Source organism: Galeopterus variegatus, unplaced genomic scaffold (assembly GCF_000696425.1).
Source record: "Galeopterus variegatus unplaced genomic scaffold, G_variegatus-3.0.2 Scaffold1959, whole genome shotgun sequence".
NCBI lineage: Eukaryota > Metazoa > Chordata > Mammalia > Dermoptera > Cynocephalidae > Galeopterus > Galeopterus variegatus.
Window position 1 is genome coordinate 252994 of NW_007728070.1, and position 18411 is coordinate 271404.

The 18411-nt window shown below is 58.0% G+C and overlaps 3 protein-coding genes across 3 annotated transcripts in view; all 3 read right to left on the reverse strand.

Moving 5' to 3' along the window:
* COL9A3 (collagen, type IX, alpha 3) overlaps positions 1-962 on the reverse strand; it is a 24403-nt gene extending 23441 nt beyond the window's left edge. Inside the window, exons 1-2 of the mRNA XM_008579809.1 lie at positions 885-962; positions 172-242 (exon numbers count right to left, since the gene is read on the reverse strand). Coding sequence (XP_008578031.1) covers positions 172-242; positions 885-962 — 149 coding nt within the window. The remainder of the gene's footprint in view (positions 1-171; positions 243-884) is intronic.
* Positions 963-2416: 1454 nt separating this feature from the next.
* OGFR (opioid growth factor receptor) lies at positions 2417-9299 on the reverse strand. Its single transcript, XM_008579811.1, has 8 exons — positions 9245-9299; positions 8886-9079; positions 7030-7098; positions 6419-6497; positions 5496-5574; positions 4767-4833; positions 4456-4604; positions 2417-3873 (listed from the first exon to the last, which is right to left on the reverse strand). Exons 1-8 carry the CDS (start codon positions 9297-9299, stop codon positions 2742-2744), a joined length of 1824 nt encoding a protein of 607 aa, XP_008578033.1. The 3' UTR covers positions 2417-2741.
* A 4750-nt stretch (positions 9300-14049) lies between these two features.
* The window catches only part of MRGBP (MRG/MORF4L binding protein), a 26585-nt gene continuing 22223 nt past the window's right edge, over positions 14050-18411 (reverse strand). The window contains exons 2-5 of the mRNA XM_008579812.1: positions 18019-18140; positions 15898-15979; positions 15597-15671; positions 14050-15125 (exon numbers count right to left, since the gene is read on the reverse strand). Coding sequence (XP_008578034.1) covers positions 14938-15125; positions 15597-15671; positions 15898-15979; positions 18019-18140 — 467 coding nt within the window. The 3' untranslated portion in view covers positions 14050-14937. The remainder of the gene's footprint in view (positions 15126-15596; positions 15672-15897; positions 15980-18018; positions 18141-18411) is intronic.

Sequence of the window (18411 nt, forward strand, 5' to 3'; positions counted from 1 at the left end):
GGGCCCACCTGGGCGGGCGGGCGCTTCTGCGGGGGGGAAGACCAGAGGCGTGTCTTGGCCACCCTCCTCGTTGAAATTACCCTGGAACTGGAGAGTCGCTCCACACCCTCGAGCAGAAAAGAAAGACGCTCTTTTACCCCCTTGCTCCGCGGCCGGGTGCGCAGCGGGGGAGAACCGGGCCCTGAAAGGCTCCTTTCAAGAAGGGGCAGAAGGAGTAGGCCCAGTGCCAGAGGCCACGTACCCTGTCCCGGGGTTCCGAGCGGGACCCAGGCTGCCCAAGGCCCAGGAAGACCCCCGGAGAGGGCGAATCCCGCTGTACCAGGGGCCAGACAGTGCCCAGCACAGCCCTGGTTCCTGCCGCTGGGTCCTGCCACGGGCCAACGTCTAGGGCCGCCTGCTAGGCTGGGAGCACCCCCACCCCAGGGCCCCTTACCCATAAACCTGGACTACAGTGAGTGACCTGTCCATGTCAGCCCCACTGGCGAAGGCCAGACTCTTATCCGGGACCCCGATCCCCCGAGAGAGCAAAATGGTGACCCTGGCAGAGGGGTGGGAGCGCCACCGCGAAGCTGAGCCTGAAGGAAATTTGTCTTGAACGGGAACTGGGAGGCTGGTGTGGCCATTCCCATTTCTCACAAGCTCCATTTCACCCCAGGAGGGTGGAGGACGGCAGGTGAGGGGGCTCTCAGGCTCACTGGATGTGCGGGATCACAGCCCACCCCCAGGGAATCTCTGGAACTCCCTGAGAAGTGCTGTCTTAGAGTCCATAGGATGTTGCAGGTGGGAGTGACTGACGAGGAGGCGGTGGAGCTAAGCAGGGAGCGGATGGGGACAGTGAGTGGGAGTTCAGGCTGTGCTGCTCTGGACCTCCCAAGGGGTCGCACCTGGAAGGAGAGTTTCCTCAGCACTGGGAAGAGGACCAGGGCTGCTCTCTGGCCCTCCAGCAGGAGGGAGGAGTGCATGATGTCAAGGAAACTCCTGCTCCCCAGCAGAGTTCGAGTCATCCTAGGACAAGTCGTCAGAGACAGAGGGGCTCTGAGCCTGGGGAACCAGCTTGTTCCTCAGTTCACCCTGGAGAGGTGAGGGTGTGGCCAGCCCCCTCCTCAGTCCCTCATCTGGTCCCAGGCTCCTGCCTATCCCACGTCCCAGCTCTGCACTCCAAATGCCCAGCACGTGGCCCGCCAGGGCTCCTGCCAAACTGGACACAACTGGCCTCCACCTTGGGTCAGGGGAGGGACCTGGTGTCTGGGACCATGCTAAGCCTTCTGCTGCCCCCATGCAAACCCTGGGCAGACACCTAGGCCTGGGGCTGGCCTGCGGGGAAGGGAGGGCGCTGGCCTCACCATCAGGGTCCAGCCTTCCCTCTGCCCTCCTGGGCAGAACCAGAGCACAGTTCCCATTTTGAGACATTGCTCTCCATGAAGCTTGGGTGTTGGGTGGGTCAGAACTGCCCACCTTTCCCAGGTGCCTACCACCAGGCACAGACCCCCTCCCCCAGAGTTACTCCAAAGGGGTCTCCTCCTCACTTCAGGCATCAATTCTCTATCTATCCCAAGCCCCATAATGGCCTGGACCAGGACCAAGGACCCTGAGCACAAGGGTCAGCGGGACCCTGCTGGACTGCCTGATGCCCTACATCAATCTCAGTGCCTCAGCACCAGGGTCCTACAGCCTCCAGCAAGCCAAGGATGGGGTTGGGGTGAGCCAGCTATGTTAGACTTCTCTCCCCCACCCCAGCTCTAGGGGAACTTACCATGGTCCCTCCCTCCCACGTGACTTCTGGGCTGCCCATCATCTCCCTCCACCATAACATCTGAGTTGCCCACCATCTCTGCTGCACAGACTGGTGCTAACCACCGAGCCACAGCTTTCACTCCCAGAACGAATTGTGCTCCCTGCCTCAGGAGAGCCCATAGGCCCATGTCTGACCTCCGCTTCAACAGCAAGTGTGTGGCCCTTAGGGGAGCCATGAGTTGGGGACCCTCCCCTCAGAGGCCCCACAAAAGCTCTCCACCCAGTGGTGCCAGGGGGACATAGCCAGGCAGTGGGAGGGGGCTGCCGTGGGAGATGCACTGAGCCAGGCCAGGTCAGATGGAGCCGAGGGGATCCTGCGAGGCTGCGTCTTGCTGTGGAAAGTCAGTGGGGGTGGAGCAGTGCAGAGGCACTGCTGAGCTTGACCCCAGCCCACCCAAGGGCCTGCACATGAGTCCCTGGACTGGCTCTTGAACAGGAGACAAAAGGCAGCCGAGGTACCAACTGTCCAGCCTTCAGAGCTCCCCGGAGTCCATGCGCCTGGGCAAGGTGATGTGGCAACCAGGAGGCCACTTCAAACTCAAGGAAGACAGTCCAGAAAGGAGTGTCTGTTACAAAACCGGCCCCATGCCCTGGACAGGACCTTGGTGCACACCAGGAAGACTCAAAGCCAAATGGATTTATTCAGAAAAGGCCTCGCTTGGCACCAGACTAAGAAAATGAGCCCCGCCCCCCCCGCCCCCAACCTTTAGGGTCAATTTACAAAGATCAGGGGACAGAGAGGAGAGCTGGCTGGGGAAGATGAGGTTGAGGTTCTGAAGGCCAGGGCCTTCCCTGAGGGTGGGGCCTTGGTCCTGCTGGCGGCCGCTGCAGTGACCACCAGGGAGAGGCTGGCACTGCTGGGCACTGAGAGAGCTGCCAGTGTGGCTCCCAGACGGCTCTTCATGCAGCAGGGTGGGGCAGAGCCGAGGAGTGTGTGGCTCCCCTCCTTAAGGCTGCCCGGGCTTGCAGGGAGGTCCTGCCCCTGCCTCAGCCCTCCCATCCCCCGCCTCGGCCCTCCCATCGTCCACCGCCTCAGTTCCCTTGTCTCCCGCCTCAACCCTCCCATCCCCCACTGCAGCCCTCCCGTCGTCCACCGCCTCTGCTCCCTTGTCCCCCGCCTCAGCCCTCCCGTCCCTCATGGGTCCTTTGATGTTGGGGCCTGGGCCCTCTGATGGGCTCCTGGGGGCACCCTGCTCCATCTTTACCTGGCCTTCTGTGTCCTCCTGGACCCTGTTCTCACCCTCCTCAGCCTTGGAGCACTCCAGTGGAGCAGGCGGCCAGGCAGGGGCCTGTATTTGGGCACCACCTCTGGCCACCACCACAGCACTGTCCCCAGCACCCTCATCCACTTTCCTCCGCTTCCTCACCTCATCAACCACCCTGGCCCCCGGGGTCTGGGGGCAGGGCTGCTCGGCCTCCTCCGGATCCTGACTGCTCACTTCCTGGGTCCCCTCCCCAAGGCTGCCCTGGTTGAGCGCGCACCCCTCCAGGTTCAGGGCGATCTTCTCCACCTCTGAGGAGTTCTGGGGGCCAGGCTCTCCGGAGGCCTGCTCCTGCCGGTTCACCTCCAACTTCCTCTTCTTGCTCTCTTTGGGGCTCAGGGGCTCTGGCCCATCCTCCCCGTGGGCCCTAGCCTCATCTCCCTGGTCCCTCTCCAGGGTTCCTACATCCTGGGGCTCTGTGCTCGGCGGCTGGGGACTCTCGGCCTCACTGTCCCCACCCTCACTCCTCTCTGGCCTGCAGGTCTGGCCCTGGGAGCCAGCCTTGTGGACGGGGCCCCCCGGCGGGTGGGGCGGAGAGCTGGGCCTAAGCCTCTGCAGCTTGTCGTGGGGCCCCCAGACAAACTTGCAGCGAGGCTGGAAGTGCTCCCAGGCAAAGCGCAGCAGCTCGCGGCGCTGGCGCCGGCAGCGCACAGCGAACACGAAGTAGTCGAGCGCGCTCTGGCGCACGCCTGGCAGCTCCCGCCACACCAGCGTCTCCTCCAGGAAGAAGCGGGCCAGTGGTGCTTGGAAGTGCTCAAAGCCCAGCTCTCCCAGGGACTTGAGGACTCGTGTGATCCGGAGGTTGTTGTGGCTGTGCCTGCAGGAGGCCAGGCTGAGCGGGGGTGCTGGGTGCGTCCCCTCCCACCCAGCAGCCCCTAGAACCTCCAGGAGCCTCTCTACCCTGGCCCAGGAGAGGACCCATCCTGTACCCCAGAGCATGGCCTGTGGGCCCTGTACACATCTGGGGGATTCTGATGCAGCACCCAGAAGGATGGCTGTCTGCCCAGTCCATGGACTTCCCATCTTCCCCATGGAGGGAGCTGGCTGGAGGAGGGCAAGAGGGGGCCCTCTAGGGCACAGAGCCCAGCACAGGGGCCAGAGTGAGCAGCCTGTGCCATCGGCACAGATTCGCCCCTGCCCCTGCTTCTCCATGGGGGCTGACACCTCACAGGCAAGAGAACAGCTTTCTTTAAACTCTCCCAACCCCTATCAAATAGGGACCCCCCACCCCCAACCTGCAGGCAAAGAGGGTCTCAGAGCCTTAGTCACCTGACCAAGTGCCCCTGGAGTCCCTCCTTTCCAGCAGGGCTCCCCTCACACCCTCCTGCGCCTGACACCAGGCTGTAGGCTGCGCTGGCCCACACACAACTGGACCAGGGCGGGAGGGGCTGGGCCTTACCAGTTCAAGTTCTGGAAGCGCTTCTGGTAGTTCTGAGCTCGGTGCACTGTACCCGTGTCTCGGTCCTCAAGCTGGATCCCGTAGAACCCCAGCATGAGCTCATAGGCCCGGACAAACCGCTCCTTGGCCTCCCTGCAGCTTTTAAATTCCTGGAAAACACACCCTCAGAGAGCTCATGTGGCCATCACCGGAGCCCACTGTTCACGGGGAGCATCAGGGTGGCCATGTCAGTTGTGATCCCCTCTCCGGGAAGGGACAGCTCCCCTGGACTCCCCATGTTCCCCTAGCCACAACCCGGAACTGGAGCTCACCTCAACTTCCCTGAGCGTGAGGGGCTTGGCATGCCAGTTCACGCCTGGTTCCCGCAGAGGAAACAGCCTGTGGGGAGAAGAGACGGGCAGGCCCCTTAGCGAGTGTAGCTGGCTCCCGCCCTGGGCTCACATGTGCAGCTCTAGGAAGGGGCGGCTGTCCTGAGTCAGGAAAGCGAGGGGGAGGGAATGAGGGCCCAGCACGGGTGGGGCCGGCCTCGGAGTAAGGCACTTCGGACGTTCAGGGAACTGTCATGGGCTTCCCAGGCAGCCGTGCTGGCAAGTCTTGCCCAAGCACGATGCCAGAACCCTGCCATGGCCGAGTTGGCCACGGTCTACACAGAGGTCTCTTGGTGCCGAGGCTGCACTCCCGTGGGCGGGCCACCCCTGCCCACTCCTGCCGCAGGCCAGTTCATGTGCAGTCCTTCCTGATTCCCGGGCAGCCGGCTCCCACCGCAGAGGCTGCTCAGACTAAAGAGCCCAGAGACTGTGGGATATGACCACGTCTTCCCCCAACGGCCACCGGCCCCTTGGTGCCCAGTGATGCCCATCTAGGAGTGTACAGACGCCACTGCCATGTGGATGTTGGCTTTGGAAAGAATGTGGACAGAGTGCTCATCTCAGCACACACCAGGAAGCAGCGTGCAGCAGTGGCACGGCTGGGGGGCTCCTGCTTGGGTGGCCCCCGGCCCCTCCCGCGCCTCCCTCACTCCCTCACTCCCTCTGACGCACCACTGGATGTAAGAGTGATTGTCCTCGAGCAGGTCGTAGTCGTCCTTCCAGTTCTGAAGAATGTCCTCAATGAAACAGCCTGGGGGCCACACAGGGATAGGTCAGCTGTGAAAACCTCCCCAAAAGCACTTGGGGGGACAAAGGACTGCTAAAAGCCCCCACGCCTACCCTGGGTTTCTTGAGGACCTTTGGGGTCCCGGACCCAGCTGAGTTGTCCACACCTCACCCAATATGTAACCTACCAACTTTGGGGACCCTGGCCCCTGGCCTCTGTGCCTCCCACAAAGCACAGCATGTTAGCCACAGAGCTCTTCCCTCAAAGAAAACCCCCAGCCAAACCCAACCCAAAACAGGGTTTAGAGCGGGTCAGTGATGCTTCTGCACAGGGCCAGGTGGTGATCATCTCAGGCTGAGCGGCCACATGGTCTCTGTGGCCATCCGTTTCACGACATAGTGTGAAAGCAGCCACATAAATGAGTGGGTGTGGGTAGGTGCCAATAAAACTTTATTTATTGACACTGAAATCTTAATTTCCACATGTCACAAAATGCCATTCTACTTTTTTTTACAACTACTTGAAAATGTAAAAATAATTCTTAGCTCTTTAGTTCACACATCTTGTTCACAAGGAAGCAGGGTACAGGAGTCTTGATGGTGACCGTATGGCCTAAAAAGCCTCAAACACTTACCCTCTGGCCCTTTGCATGAAGTTTGCTGACCCCTGACTTAAACATTGCTGCTGAGACTCAGGGGTGGGGGCCCTGAAGTCCCCTTGGCCACCTCCAGGGGGCACTGTGGGGCTATTAGAAAGCCATGGCCCAAACGTGGGGTACATCCTGAACGTGGGTCCCAGTGGACTGGCTAGGCAGGGGGACAGCCCATCAGGCAAGGACGGAGCTGTTGGCAGTGGCGTGGGTGTGTACCGTTTGGCAGGAAGCGGATCTCATTTTTGTAGAAACTCAGGTTCGGCATATCACCATTGCAGTCTCCTTCTACCAGATCCTGCAGGGCCAGAGCGAGGGGACAGCCAGAGCCATGAGAAACAGGCTGCCTCTGAGGGTACTTCAGGTAAGCGCAAACCTGCAGACCCTCTGAGGCTGGCCCAAGGCCCCAAGAGCCCAGAGGGGCCACTAACTCTGCAGGTGAGGACCACGGGGAGGATAGCAGCTGACTCTGACCACCAGCAACCACCGTCACTAACTCACCATTGTGAGCCAGAGCTGGGAGGTCCCCCTTCCTCTGCACCCTAAGGTGGTTCCAGGGTTACCTGAGATTCACGAGTGCAGAGGACAGGGACTGACATAACCACCCCCACGGAGGCCACTGTGAGGGGGTGGTGCTGTGGGACAGCTGCTAGCACCAGGTGGGGGAATCCTTGTGCAGGGATCCAAACCCACTTCAGGCCTGTGCATGCCCCAGTGCCCCAGCAGGACACAGGACATTCTGTGTGAGGGCCAACAGGAGGGTTCTGTGTCTCTGGGTGGGCTGCTGAGGCGCAGGGGTGCTGTAAGCTGCTGCTAGGGTGGGTACCTACCGGGTAGTGGTGCCGGTACCTGCACATATCTTGCATGGCTCGCCAGTTGCGGGACCCTGTCATCCTGGACTGGGAAGAGAAGAGACTCAATGAGGCCCCCCCAGGGAGATCAGCCCCCAGCGAGCCCCCACCTTGGGAAGGGCAGCAGGACCTGGGCCAGCTGCCACTGAGCTGTCTTCAGAAGGGGTGGGTGCTTTTCAGAGTTCTTCCTTCCAACCCCCCCACCCCTCCTTCTCTGTGTGTGGGGGGGTCCTGGCAAACAGACTTAGACCCTAGTAAAACACCTCAACCCCCGGCACAGAACTGGAGGAGGCCAGAGCAGCTGGAGTCCAGGCCTCCCCTATTCCCGCCCCTCTCGCGTCTCCCACTTCCACCTTGGGGAGCCCTGGGTAGAGGCCACTCCAGGCAGACATGCACACTCCCATGAGGTGTGGCCCCTGAGTTCCTCCTCTCCCCAAGCCCCACCTCTACCTCTTCCTCCCAGCCTGGTGACCCCCACTCTGGCCTCAGCCCTGTTACGTGCCTCCAGGGACCCCTGTCCTCACACAGTACTTCTCCCTTGCACTTAGCTCTAACTTGTCACCAGGCTGTATCCCCAGGGAGGGGACCCAGACTTCCCTGGCAGGGTCTGATAAATGAATGAATGACTGAGGGCCAGTCAGGGAACCAACCCCTTCCCTGCCTAACCCCTGCCCCTTGCTGGCCAGATGCAAAGAGAGGTCAGACCCCGAGTCTCCTGGCCTCCAGCCCCATTTGGGGGTGGCTTGTCAGCAAGACGTCAAGGGCTCCTTGATGCCCCAGTCTCTGCAGGCCAAGCACCCCAGGGTCCAGGGAAGGATCAGAGGTAAGCAGTGACCAAGGTGCTGGGTAAACACAGCCCTAAACTCCGTGTCATGAGGGTGGGGGGCATGAGGCGGGGCTGGGCCCGGCTCAGGGATCTGATTGTGGATGGAGGAGGGACCAGGCATGACATCAGGGTATAGCTCATCCTGGAGAAATAACTGGGTCCCAGGACCCTGAGTAGCACTGGAAATGGAGTCAGGAGGCCAGGCCCTTCCCTGCATCCCATGGCTCTGACTCCTCCTTTTCCAGGATCCTAACTCATTTGGAGCTCCATCTGGGGTCTGGAGTTGCCTCTATCTGATTTCTAAAGCAGAGTGAGCAGGCAAGCCTCGCCTGGCTCAGCCATGGGCCAGCAGAAATGAAACTGAGCAGAAGCTGGCCCTGCCCCTCCGTTAGTTTCCATTTCCCCTCTGCCCTGGGCCCAGCGGAGCCTCCCTGGGTCGGTTCAAGACCACAGTCCTGACCAGACGCTGGCCCTGCCGGCTCAGCCCACAGTGCACACACCGCCCAGAGTGAGACAGCCTCTCTAGGGTCCAGTGCAGGGCAGCTGGGGAGGGCCGAGGAGGTCCGCAGGGGAAGGAGAGGGGCTTGGGCCTTATGGAAGGACAGAAGCCAAAGCAGGAGGCAAAAGGGAGAGGTCAGGGGTCACGTGCGCCTCCCAGGAGGGTCAATGCTTCAGGAGACACAGTGGAGATAGTGTCATCTCACATCAGAGCCCACACACCATCCTGGGGGGAAAAGCTGGGTCCTGCCCTGTGACCATGACCCTGGGCCAGCCGCAGCACTGCAGGTGTGCTGAGGGGCAGGGAGGTAGTCCTGGCCTTCCAGGCAGGCCCAGAAACCACTGTAGGTCCTTGGGGTCACTGTCACTGACCCTCCACCATACGGAGAGAGAAACCAGCACTCTCTGCCATGGAGACAGAATCCATCCCAGAGACCAGTCTGGAATTCCAGACACTTTCCTGGCCCTCCATACCACAGCCGCACCCCCAGCACCCGGGCTCCGGCAGCACCCGGGCAGCCAGGTTGTACAGAAAGAAGTTCCGAGGTGCGCGAAAGTAACCGCTGGCAACAAAGTAACCCCTGCCTGAGAGCGCTGGTAACAAGAGCAACCCGTCGCGGGTCCGCTGGGACTCAGTCCAGTAAATCCGTGAGCTCAGCCCCAGCCACAGCGTGTGGGTGCGACCCCCAGTGAGGGTGGGGCAGACTGGGGGGACTTGCGGGCCTGAGCAGACGCCCAGAGGCTGGCCCTAGCGCGGTGACCACAGGCGGGAGGGCTGGGACCTATGCAGTGGACAGGTCAGGACCGGCGATGGGTGTGACAGAGAGGGAGATCGGGATGTGCCCCTCGCACGCCTTGAGGAAACGTCACCCACGCTCCGACACGGCACTAGGGACGCGGCCTTAACGTCACGCACGGACCTCATTCCGGGATGCAGCTCTGACGTCACCCAAGCACGGACACCTTACTGGGGACTCAGATCTGACGTCACCAGCGCATGGACCTGGTCCTGGGACGCGGCTCTGATGTGACCCACGCACGGACCCCCGTCCCGGGACCGGTTCCGACATCACTCATGCACGGACCCCATTCCCGGATAGGGCTCCGAAGTCACCCACGCACAGGCACCTTGCAGGGGACTCAGATCTGACGTCACCCACGCAGGGACACCGTCCTGGGGACCCTATCTGACGTCACTCACGCACGGACCTGGTCCTGGGACGCGGCTCTGACGTCACCCACGCACAGACACCTTGCAGGGGACTCAGATCTGATGTCACCCACGCACGGACACCATCCTGGGGACTCGATCTGACGTTACCCACGCACGGACCCCCGGCCCGCCCTGAATTTCCCCTCGAGGCCTTGATAATCAAATTATTAAAAACCAAAGTCAAAGAGAGAATACTGAAAGCAGCAGGAGAAAAGAAACACATAACATTCAACAGAGCCCCAAAATGTCTCTCAGTGGATTTCTCAGTAGAAATCCTACATGCCAGAAAAGAATGAGATGATATATTCAAAGTACTGAAGGAAAAAGACTGTCAGCCAAGAATTCTGTATTTAACAAAACTAACCTTCAAATATGAAGTAGAAATAAAGTCTTTCCCAGACAAATGAAAGCTAAGGGAATTTATCAACACTAGCACTGCCTTACAAGAAATGCTAAAGAATTTCTTCAATCTGAAAAAAGATGACACTAAGGAGCACTAAGAAAACATTTGAAGGTACGTAACTTATTAGTAAAGTAAATTCACAGACAACCTCAGAGTACTCCAATGTTGTAAGGGTGGTGAATAAATTGCTTAGATTCTTAATATGGAGACTAAAGAACAAAACTAACAAGACACTAACATACACAACAACTGTATAAAAGATAGGCAATATTAAAGGGATCAATTCAACAAAAGAATATAACAATTCTAAATATATATGTACACAACTCCAGAGCACCCAGTTATATAAAGCAATTACTATTAGATCTAATGGGAGAGATGGACTCCAACACAATACTAGTTGGTGACTTCAACACCCCACTATCAGCAAATGACAGATCATCTCGTATAACTTCGTATAATGTATGCTATACGAAGTTATTACGGAAGCGAAAGTGAAATGGGAGGAAGCGCGGGGGCGCGGCTAGTGCGGGGGCGGGGCCTTGGAAGGGCGGGGACGGACCAGGCTCCGCCCCTGCGGCCCCGCCCGCCCGCGTCCGCGTGCACCGCTGGCTGACACCGCGTCCATCCCGAGGATGCCCGCCCCCGCTACGCCCCCACGGAGGATGCTTGCCCACCAGAAGAATGCACCCGGAGGATGCCGCGTGGAGAGTCCTGCCCCGTGATGCCCACCCTGGAAGATGACCTCAGGGAGGGTGCCCTCCGGAAGGATCCCCCTCGGAGGACGCCCCTCTGCCCCAGGATGGCCTTTGGAGGATAAGCTGCTATGGGCAGGGGCTGCGCTCCCCAGACTCCGGGGTAAGTCCCTGTCTTCCTGCGGGCGGCAGGCTGGGACCTCTCTCAGCTACCAGAGGCTGCTGGCAGACCCCTGCCACTGGCCCTCCGTGGGCAGTGCACAACGCGGCAGTTTCCTTTTTCAAAGCCACCAGGGAGCCTCTTTCTGCAGTGTGCTAAGAGTCTTATATAACGTAACGTGATCGGGGGGGTGACACCATCACCTCTGCCACATTCTGTCAGTCATAAGAAAGTCTCCGGCTCCGCACTTAAAGAAGGACCACACAAAGCCTTGGACACCAGGAGGCGGAATTTATCGTGGGTCGCACTAGGGGCTGTTCAACACCAGCTGACACTAGTCAAATGCCTCATTAGGGGCCTCTTTGGGGGCTGAGAGGTGGCTGGCGGCGGCTACCCTCTTTACACACATTGGAAGGTTCAGGACAACTGAAAATCTCATTCAGCTCCAGTTTTCCAGCGACTGAAGGTCCATCTGTCTTTGACACCTGCTGTGTGGATACCAAATTCCAGCAAAGCCAGGGGCTCACTCCTCGAAATGCAAATTGGGCTCACGTATCTGGTCATGGCGTCCAGAGAACCGCGGGGTCCCACCGGGAGCGCAGCCACGTGACCCACTTTGCCCCTCTCAGGTCTCCCCAAGGCCGACCTCGGTCACTGGTGGGCGAGCTTCTTTTTCGGGAAGAGTGCTGGAGTCCCCAGAGCACTCGGAGTCCCCCCAGGCTTCCAACAGCATGATCACCTGTGGCCTGGCTCACAAGCCACAAGGACGCAGCGTGGGGACCAGCCCAGCACAGCCAGCGCGGGGGCCCCCGTCCTGACCAGTGCCAGGCTTGCGGAACGCTCGGCCAGCAGAGCCCCTCCCTGCCCGACCCCCCAGCCCCACCCCATAGACTGCCCCGTAGGCAGGCACAGCAAGCGAAGCACTGGATTCTTTGTATCAAAACAGCAAATGTCAAAAAGGAAGGGGAGAGAGCCCCCGTCTGTGCTCCAGGCCACCCAGCTTTCCACACACCCGGACTGCCTTGCACCGCGTGGAAAATAAACTCTAAGCAGCCAGCAAAAAAGAAAGAAAGAAAAGACAATAAATAAATAAAAGAAAAAGAAAATTGGGAGTGGTTGTCCCAGGTAAGATCTTCCCATTTTGTTTCAAAAAATTCGTGTAAAACCTGAGACTGGATTTTAGATTTGGGCTACATCGCTAGCCATAGGCAGAGCTGCCTCTGGGATGATGATGGCGAAATTTAGAGGCCACCAGCCAGCCCGCACTGGGCTGACTTCACTGGAGACGCTGACTTTTCCCAGCCCTGCAAGCCAGCTAACAGTCTGCCTGTGCCCAGGGACCAGTGACACTCCCTTGTACTGTGTGGCTGGTGACAGCCATAATCTGCAGAGCCTTCCAGTCTTGGTGCTGAGCACAGCTTAAGGACTTTCTGGGTGCTGGTCCCTCATCCTTGCTGACCTGTCCACCTTCATTGACTCAACAGGTACAATCTTACCTGGCACTGTGTACACACTATCTCACTTTTTTAAAGGACAGCGGCCACCGGCACAAAGAGCTTGTGCTCAGCATTGCAGTCTCAGCACCAGCGGTGGCTTTCCAGCAAGCAGAACCCACGAGCATGAACTGCATAAGTGGCACTTCCCTCCGTCCTGTGGTCAGCAGGCACCAAGCCTTCACGCGGAGCATTTCTGCCCCATTCCTGGCTCTGTTTTCTTTTTCAGATAGTCTCAGTTGGCACATTCTACATTACCTGGTGGGGTAGACATTACATAAAACCTCTAAGATACAGATGAGACCCCTAGAACAGGAGAGGGTGAGTATTGTGTCTTGCCAGGATTCAAGGTCACAGTGCCCAGGGCTTCTGAAGTCACCTGAGCATCCTCACATGCCAGCATGGAGTGTGGGTGGGACTTGCCCACAGGGAAGCCAAGAAGTTCACATGAGTCATGAGGGCTGGGAAACAGGACGCTCGGGGAGTGGGGGTGACACTTGCTCATCTGCCTGATGGGCTTGCCCTCCTGAAGTGCAGCAAAATATTAAGGTAACTGAAACGAGGCAGATTTGAACTACTGACTAGCCTTTTCCAGCAGGTTCTGAGGTCACTGAAGATGCTGTTTCACACCACCCTGCAGTGCTATCTGCCCCCAACCTGTGGCTATCTCGGGACTCCCTAAGGGCCAGGTTTCTCAGGGATCACGACGCCAGCAGTGGCAGCTGGCACAGAGCAGGCATTGAGGGCTGACTGCATAGGAGAGAAGGCATAGGGTGAGAAGAGACCCACCCTTTCTCAGCCAAGGGGAAGGGAGCATCCCCCCCAAGTCAGTTCCTAGAACTTGCTGCAGGTCTGAGTGTTTGGGGAGAGTGTGGCTTTTCCTGTGCTGGGACAGCAGCAGGCTTCATGGGACTCCATCTCAGAATGGAGCAGTGCCGGCAGCAGGATGTTCCTGATGAAGGTGTGGGTTTGTCTAGGCTCTACAGAAAGGGGACCCATAGGGCCCCTCCAAGCAGCTGGTCAAACTGTGGAGTGTGGCGCGGGCAGGCTGGAGACCAGCTGCTTGCTGGGTGAGCACAGATGCACCAACCAAGACGCTATTCCTGTGCCAGGGAAGCCAGTGCCAATGGTCTGTTCAGGGCCACTGGACTGTCCCATCCTGGAAGTGACAGTGGGTTTGGTGCAGAGCAGCCTGGACCCCACCCTGGGTGCTCTCACCACACCAGGTTCCTGGCTTTGCCTCTTCAGTTGGTGCCTCAAGATGGGCATTCCCAAGTGCCACCCCCCCAGATGCTGGGAGGCTCCACCGTGTGGAAAGAAATTCAGTCCCTTTGCAGGGAGTCAGGATGGACAGAAGGGGCGTGCTGAATGGCCAGGACACAGTGCATCCTCTTGTGGTGATGGGAGTGGCTGGACTTCACTTTGTGAAGATTCCACCTGTCTGAAGCATCTCGGCAGGAAGAAGCTGGATGGCACGCAGCTCCATGGCCTTGGAGCATCTACACGTACATCGTGTTGCTCTGCTAACATTTTGTGTTTGAAGTGCTTGTCACTTTCAACAAAATAACACTCAGAATGTTACTATGTTTATACACTGCATCAAGTGAATGTTAATAAATCATCTAAGTGTACACTTTAGTTATGAATCTTGGAAAAATGAAACTTCCTATTAGAGGCAAGTTCACCTATTTTGTTAACCAAATCACAAAACTCCAGGTTGACTTCTTGTGCTTTAATGTTCTGCAGTCAAATGAGAGTGCACTTCAGCTGACGTGGGGCTGTGCATTCCCTCCGCTTACTCACCTGGTCTGTTTGCAAGTTACTAGATAATACAAAAATAACCGCTACAAATTCTGTATCTGGCATATAAAAACTGAGCAAAAAGTATCTCAGCAGTCATTACCTTAAAACAAAACATCTCAGAAAAAATACAACACAGGTTCAGCTTCTGCAGTATTCTTTACATATAAAACACTAGTAAAATAGGCTTCTTAAAAATTAAATAGTGAAATACCAACCATATTATATACATTGTTACAGTACAAGTGAATGAGGTGAAATATCCAGTTCTTAGCTTCCCAGGTGGGGAGGGAGGCTCCCGGCGCATGGCAGGTGGGTGACAGCAGGCCACGCTCTCCTGATGTCCCAGTCAGTATAGAGGCTCATGGGGACCAGCGAGTGGACAGAACTGAGCCACGTAGGGAGACTGGTGGCTCCTTCTGAGGATAGAGTGTGGGGACAGAGTTCTTATTGCTTGCTGGCCCCATGCCCCCCCCTTTCCTCCACGCAGCGTGTAGCCGAGCGCTTCAGCACAGGAGCTCCTCCAGTGTCACAAGAAGCCTGTGCTCAAGAGAACACAGAACTTCGACTCAGAGCCCTCAACATCAGAGTGGGGTCCATCCTGGTCTTTCATGTCCATCAGTGCTCCAGATAGTCTCCCTGGACACAAGGTGGCCATCCACATCTGCCTGGAAGCCTAGGAGCAGCAGGCAGCATGGCTCACAGCACCGGGATGACATGGCTGTGGGCTGTGGGCTGGTGCTGGGACCACCCCTCAGTGAACATGGCCTTTTCCCTGCTCCTGCCTGGGCTGAGGCGTCTACGTTCGGCGCCGCTTGGCAGCGCTGGGGCTGGAGGGGTTGCTGTTGGCGGTCAGGACCTTGTCCGTGGCCCGGCTGCGCTTGCGCTTGTCACCTCCCTCTCTGCACCCCAGGTCTGAGGAGCTCTTCTCCTTCTCTTTGCTGGATTTCTCTGTTGCTTTCCCCAAGCTCCCTGAAGATGAAAAAACTGAGAAACAGAATCATCTGGCTGAAAGCAGAATATCCAGAATCTGATTTCACCTTTCTGTTCAATCAAAAAAAAAATCTATCTATACACGTAGCCCTCTGACCCAAACGGCTTCCCTGAGGGCTGCAAGCCCTACTACAGCTGAAAAGGGCCTGGCCTCCTGTGGACTTCCCTGCTGGGAGAGCCTCAGGGCATCACACGCTCAAGTTCAAGCCGGGGAGCAGCCAGACCCCATGGGCTCAGACCCCCACCCCCACAACACAGAACTGTCACTTGGCTCTGCCTTTTCTTTTGCTATACAGGGAACACTGCCAGGATCTATCCTGCACTCAGAACTGCACCATGCCCAACTTCAACTGGACCCTCCATACTCTTGACTTTATGTGCACCTGGCGGTGCCCTGCGTGGCTGGGGAGACAGGACACCGTGCCCTGCAGGCGCCAGGGGCAGCAGGACAAGCCCTACACATACCATCGTCAGCCCCATTGTGGGGGTCCACGTCTTCCTTCATCTCCTCTTTCATTTCCTCTTCAATAATCACTTTTCCTGTGGAGGAGACAGCTCACATTCACTGGGAACCCACGATGGTGGTGACGCTGGGACCGCCTACACAGACCTCAGCATCCACCAGTGACTGCTCTTGAACAAAATCCTCTCCAGTCCTGCGGGCCTCCGAGACCTCCCAAGCGCGGGGGGGGCAGGGTCTGTGCCCATGACCTTCACCCTGACATCCCACCTTTGGCCCAAGTCCTCCCTGGTGCCCAAGTCTCACCTTCCCGAACCTCTTGAATGATCTCTTCTGGAAGAACGAAGTTCCTCTCTGGATTTGGGAATGGAAGAATCTCAGACTCATGCTGATGTCAAATACAGCATTTTGTTTTTTAAGAAACAAAAAAGAAAATGTGATTTCAGTAAGTCACTAAAGGAGCAGCCCACTAGCATACGTGACTGTTGAGGCTACAGGTGGGTGGGGCACGGGGTGAAGCCCACTGCAGAGCCCACCACATGCTGGGCTTTCAAGACAGACCTGGGGAGGGCAAGACCAGTGCAAGCCAGCTGCAAGGAGCCACGAGAGAGAGGAATGACAGGCTGGCACTGCTGGGAAGGCCTGAGGACAGGGGCCTACCCTGCAGGCATGCACAACCGAGAGGCCCTGCCCAGTTCCCCACTGCTGGCTTTCTCACTGTGAGTGTGCTTTCACCGAGGCAAAGCGACAGCCCCAAGGAAAGGCCACAGGTGCCTCCAGTTCCCACCCACATGGCAGGAGCCCACAGACACTGACGATGTGGGCCAGGAAAGCCACACACACACAACCGAGTGAGGAAGGCAGGCAGGTGCAGGCAGATGCAACCAGGTCACCGAGTGCCTCCTGGGTCTGCCTGTCCTGCATGTTATGCAGACCAGAAGGGACAGAGACCTGGGAATGCAAGACCTCCAGGTGAAGGGCAAGTGAGCTGATGGGGAGAGCCCCTGGGCAGGGAGGTGACTCAGGAGACAGGGGCTCCCTCTAGGTAATGTGGTGCTGTGTGAAGCCAGGCGGTCAGCCCATGAGTGTGCTCATCAAAACCTCCTGGGCCGCTGGCCAACCTCTGGGGGTGGCCCAAGTGACTCGGACACCAGCCACACAGAGGTGCTGTAGTGTTGCCCAGTCCTTACTGATGTTATAGGCCACTGCAGGAATAGGAAGAAAAGCCACCACGTGGGGCTAAAGACCCTGAGCATCCTGTGTGCTCCTCGGGGTTCCTCGCGGCCCCATAAGCACATCTCAGGCCTCAGAGCTAGCTGTCTTCACTTAGGACAAGTACTCTGCCGCACCAACACTCTCTCCATTCTGGTGCCCTCTCCCCACAGGTGACACCACAACATGATGCGGCAAGCTGCTGACCCTGAGGGTGGCGACTGACGCACTCAAGGCACTGGCAGGGCGAGACTGCTCCAGGGGACATCCTGAGTTCAGCAGTCAGCTGCATTTTGGGTTACTAGGCCCTGATCACCTGGTGCAAACTTTGCACTTCACGCAGAATGTCCTCAATGTCACGGTGAGCATTCTGCAAATCTGCCCCGACGGCATGCACCAGTGCTCCTGGGGAGGACCGCTGAGCCCTGTGTCCAGCTGGGAAAGAGGCAGACTTTCCCTCTACCAGCACAGGCCCCCACCCCTTCTGGTCACCTGACTCTCACTCCACCGTCCAGGTTCACGTGCTGTTGAGCTTCTGAACCCAGCAACTCCTCCTACTACAGGGCTCTGACACCTGCTGTTCCTCTGCTGGGAACACCCACTTGTCTCTTCCAGATGCCCTGGTTACCTAGTTAACCGGCTTGCCTGCCAGACACTGCCAGCTCCTCGGGCTACCCTGGCTACCTTGTTAACCTGCTTGCCCACCAGACACTGCCAGCCCTGAGCTCTGTGAGGACTGGGCCCCGCCTGCCTAGTGCCCACAGAAGCTGCCATGCTCATCTTAACTCGATGCAGATGAAGTCATGCTCCACCTAATGCACCTCTAGGGCCTCCAGAAGACAGACAACAACCTAAGAGCCTGGGACCCTGCACCCTCCCCTCCCCAGGGTCTTAGCTCTCCAGTTACCTCCCTGTAGACTTCTGCTGACCACCCCATCTAAAGTAGATTCCCCGAAAAGTTAACCAACGATCATCACTAGGTTTGTGTTTTTCGTAACACTCTTTGGGGCCCTCTTGTTTAATGGCTGTCCCCCTCAGGATGTCAGTTCTTGGGGACGGGGCCTCGAGGTGGCACTGCCTGCTGCTCTGCCCAGCAGGCCCCCAGGAGGCGTGAGAGGATGCTCTCCTGCCAGCTCAGTCTGACTTTTGGAGAACAAGGCATGGGTTTCTTGTCTCCCCACTGCCCCCCAATACTGGGGAGGGCAGCCAGCTCACCAGTGCCTGCATGTCGTACATAGTGCTCAGATGGTCCCAGATGACCTTGGAGGGAACCTGCCGCCCAATGTTCTGGCTGAATTTGTCCCGGATACAAATCATGTGGAAGTGTCGGTTCACACCTGTGGAGGAAGGGTGGCATGTGGGAAGAGGGCAAGACAGCAGGTAAGCAGGGAGGAAAGAGGTGGGGGACAGGGGCCGCCCAAGTGGGCAGACGTGGGGGATAGAGGTAAGAGGGTGCAGGGTGTGTGGGGGGGTGTTTTAAGAGTCATCAGGGCTTTGGGAGGGGCGGCGGTGAGGAGAATGTAGGAGGAGGCAGAGACAAAGGGAGGAGGCAGGGGTGTCACAGGCGTGGGGGTGTGAAAAAGGGGCAGAGATGTCACGGGGGAGGGG

Excerpts from the sequence above, each read along its gene's own strand:
- OGFR (XM_008579811.1), bottom strand. The coding sequence starts at position 9,299 with ATGAGGTCCGTGCGTGACGTTAAGGCCGCGTCCCTAGTGCCGTGTCGG. Across the intron at positions 6,498-7,029 it reads GGTACCGGCACCACTACCCG|GATCTGGTAGAAGGAGACTG; the intron begins GTAGGTACCCAC and ends CTGGCCCTGCAG. Across the intron at positions 3,874-4,455 it reads CGCTTCCAGAACTTGAACTG|GCACAGCCACAACAACCTCC; the intron begins GTAAGGCCCAGC and ends GGCCTCCTGCAG.